Source organism: Etheostoma cragini, chromosome 7 (assembly GCF_013103735.1).
Source record: "Etheostoma cragini isolate CJK2018 chromosome 7, CSU_Ecrag_1.0, whole genome shotgun sequence".
NCBI lineage: Eukaryota > Metazoa > Chordata > Actinopteri > Perciformes > Percidae > Etheostoma > Etheostoma cragini.
The window spans coordinates 27199311-27202396 of NC_048413.1; the positions used below are offsets into that span (position 1 = coordinate 27199311).

The window sequence follows — 3086 nt, forward strand, 5'->3', positions numbered from 1 at the left end:
GTTTCCAGGCTGCTATCACGGTATTTAGTTGCTAAAACAGTGTGTGAGATTTCTAAGTATGTCCAAAACCTTAGTATGAAACCAATAGTACATGAATGGCATACTATTTCCGGTAACGTATTACAGTATGCAATACTGGACACCACACCGGCGTAAATATCCCACAATGCAATGCGGTAGTAACGACAACGTTCATGACAGAAAAACAGACAGAATCCGGGGCAGCTCTGTAACGTCAATAACGCTCTGATTTACATTTCAACATATTTAAACGCTTCTTATGTCAGGAAGTGACATAGAAAATGAAAGCTCAGTGCGTTCGCAGAGACACACGCTACTGTTTATTTACACACAAGTATTTTGAACAGTAGCATACTGTACATGTTGAGTGTGTAGTGCAGCGAGTGAGATCGGACGCAACCCTGCTCCATGTCCCCAGGTCTGGCCACACCACAGATGCATTCTGGGATAGGAGATAAAACCACTCTGGCTTGTTTGCATTTCTTTGAACCAATCGTCACAATCGTCTTGGCCGCGCTTTGGTGGAACAAGAAGCCCGAGCATATTTGTAGTGTTACGTGATTAGTTTGCTTTATTGAAGCGGCGTCAGCTGTCAGAATAAAGTATTTGTTTTCTGTTTGCAGGTGGAGCGTCCGTCCTTCTCAATCGAGAGCCTGACGAGACACACTGCAGACTCAAAGATGGACGGCTTCTCACCAAAGGGTAAAGGAACCAGTTCTGGTCCAACATCTGGAGCCCGCAAAAAAAACATAGAATAATAAACAAAGTTAACTGTTGAAACCCGAAAATAAGAGCAAAGTCTCGAGAGCATTTAGAATTTAAATAACATGAGCCATTTAAGTCAGCTGACACATGGTTACACTTCATTATCTCTTACCTGTGGATCTCCGTGTGTAGTTGGTCTGCGGCGATCCCACCAATCGGTCCCAAAACGTCCAAGTTAGAGAGGAACACACCCTAAACTTATTATTTGTTAATCTTTACAATCATTCCCCGAAAGAACCGAGCACGCCTGCCTTGCTGCACCGTCCACATGTTCTTCAGAACTTGACCTCGTTAAAACCTACGGGTTTTAAAGTTGAAGCGCCCTGATAAAAGGATGACAGAAGGAAGACTGTGTGCCATGTCGTGGACTCCTTGTCCCTCCACAGATGTGTTTAGATGTTTCCAGTAATGGTCCCTCTGCTGTGCCCCCCCCCCGCGTCCAGCTGACTGTGTGCCGACTGTGTCCCCCCAGAGTTGAAAGCCCAGCAGGAGCCCATGCTGACCTGTGAGCTGTGCGGCAGGGTGGATTTTGCCTACGTCTTCAAGCGCTCCAAGAGGTTCTGTTCTACAGTGTGCGCCAAACGGTAAGGCAAAGCCGGGAAGACGGCATCTCGAGGTTGAGTCTGAAGTAGGATGACCAGACGTAGCAAAGTCTGGAGAGCAGACGAGTAGTTATAGTCTGATAGAACATTAATATGATGGGGATCGAGGCGTCCTGCAGACGGCTCTCAACGGCTGCTCATTGGCTGCAGCAGTAGATAGATAGATGGATAGATAGATGGATAGATGGATGGATAGATGGATGGATAGATAGATAGATAGATAGATAGATAGATAGATAGATAGATAGATATTGATCCCAATAAAATGGGAAACTACAGTGTTCCAGAAGCAAAATCAGCCACACAGCACAGAATATAAATATTAATGAAATACTAGGATACATCATACATGAAATAACAACAGGATAAAATACAAGAACACATATTTGAATATATACAAGTCGGGGATACAAAAATGTGCAACTGCTTGATAAATAGGTAAATAAACCAATTGTGCGGGTTAGTGCAGTAGTGTGTCTCAGAGTCTCATCAGCACCCAGTGGTGACGTGTTGAAGAGTTTTATTTCCTGTGGTAGGAACGCAGGCGGACGTAGGCTCTACTTAGGCGACTAGGTGCAAGTTTTGGCAAAACGCATTGCTATTTTTCATTAATTCATTGTTGAAATGGAGACTCGGGCGGATGAACACGCAGCAAAAAGGCTAAACCGTCTCTGCAGGTACCGGCAGGACTGGATTACTGCAGTTTTACGGGATGCAAGCAAAGATTTTTGTTGTCCTGTCTTGAAGTTTCCAGAAGCATAAATCACGCTTGAGTTTCACCTTTCCGTGTTTACTTTCTTTGTAGCTACAACGTGGGATGCACCAAGAGAATGGGTCTCTTCCCAAACCGCAAAACCACCCTGGAGAACATGAAGAAACAAAGAGCGCTGAACGGGAACCACAAAAACTGCAGTTTAGAGTCCAAAAAGAAGGTGAGCGGTGGCTTTCAGTCAATGGTATTTTGTGCAATGCCTCGCCAGGATTGATAACTCTTCATCTGTATGTAACAAACAACACCGGCACTCTTTGGAATCAATCCAATATGTCTTCTTCATCTGACTTAAAGCTCTTATCTCATCACGTCTCGGCTCCTGTCCTCCAGTCTTTGACCTGTCTGACTCTCCGACTGCTCCCTCTGTGCAGAATCCTCCTCCTGCTGCTGCTGCTCCGTCCACCGGTCTCTCGGCCCACCCTGCGCAGGGCGAGTCCAGCCAATGTTCAAACCTAACTGGCTACAAGACCCCCCCGTACCCCCAGTCCGCCACGCAGCCCCACAGCTTCCTGCCCAGTGACCCGGGCCAGTGGAACATAGAGGAGGTCTACGGGTTCATCTCCCTTCTGCCAGGTGGGCCCCGCCTAAACATAATGGGGATCGAGTCGTCCTGCAGCCAGCTCCCAACGGCTGCTCATTGGCTGCAGCTGTAGATAGATAGATGGATAGATAGATAGATGGATAGATAGATAGATAGATAGATAGATAGATAGATAGATAGATAGATATTGATCCCAATAAAATGGGAAATTACAATGTTGCAGCAGCCAAAAATCAGTTACACAGCACAGAATATAAATGAAATACTAAGATACAATATACAAACATACAATATACATGAAATATTAATAATAGGATGAAATACAAGAACCATTATTTGAATGCTGAGCTGACGATGCGAGTCCTCGTGTACGCTGACTGGTGGT

General features: G+C 45.3%; 2 protein-coding genes across 2 annotated transcripts in view; one reads left to right on the top strand and one right to left on the bottom strand.

Annotated features, from left to right (window-relative positions):
* kiaa2013 (KIAA2013 ortholog) overlaps positions 1 to 3086 on the bottom strand; it is a 20784-nt gene that overhangs the window by 14963 nt on the left and 2735 nt on the right. The gene's annotated exons all lie outside the window — the stretch shown is intronic.
* LOC117948274 (polyhomeotic-like protein 2) lies at positions 645 to 2813 on the top strand. Its single transcript, XM_034877850.1, has 4 exons — positions 645 to 723; positions 1259 to 1370; positions 2194 to 2320; positions 2532 to 2813. The coding sequence occupies exons 1-4, from the start codon at positions 702 to 704 to the stop codon at positions 2811 to 2813; spliced, it is 543 nt and encodes a 180-aa protein (XP_034733741.1). The 5' UTR covers positions 645 to 701.

Coding starts and splice junctions, on each gene's coding strand:
- LOC117948274 (XM_034877850.1), top strand. CDS start 702: ATGGACGGCTTCTCACCAAAGG. Junction 724..1,258: donor GGACGGCTTCTCACCAAAGG/GTAAAGGAACCA, acceptor GTGTCCCCCCAG/AGTTGAAAGCCCAGCAGGAG. Junction 1,371..2,193: donor TCTACAGTGTGCGCCAAACG/GTAAGGCAAAGC, acceptor CTTTCTTTGTAG/CTACAACGTGGGATGCACCA.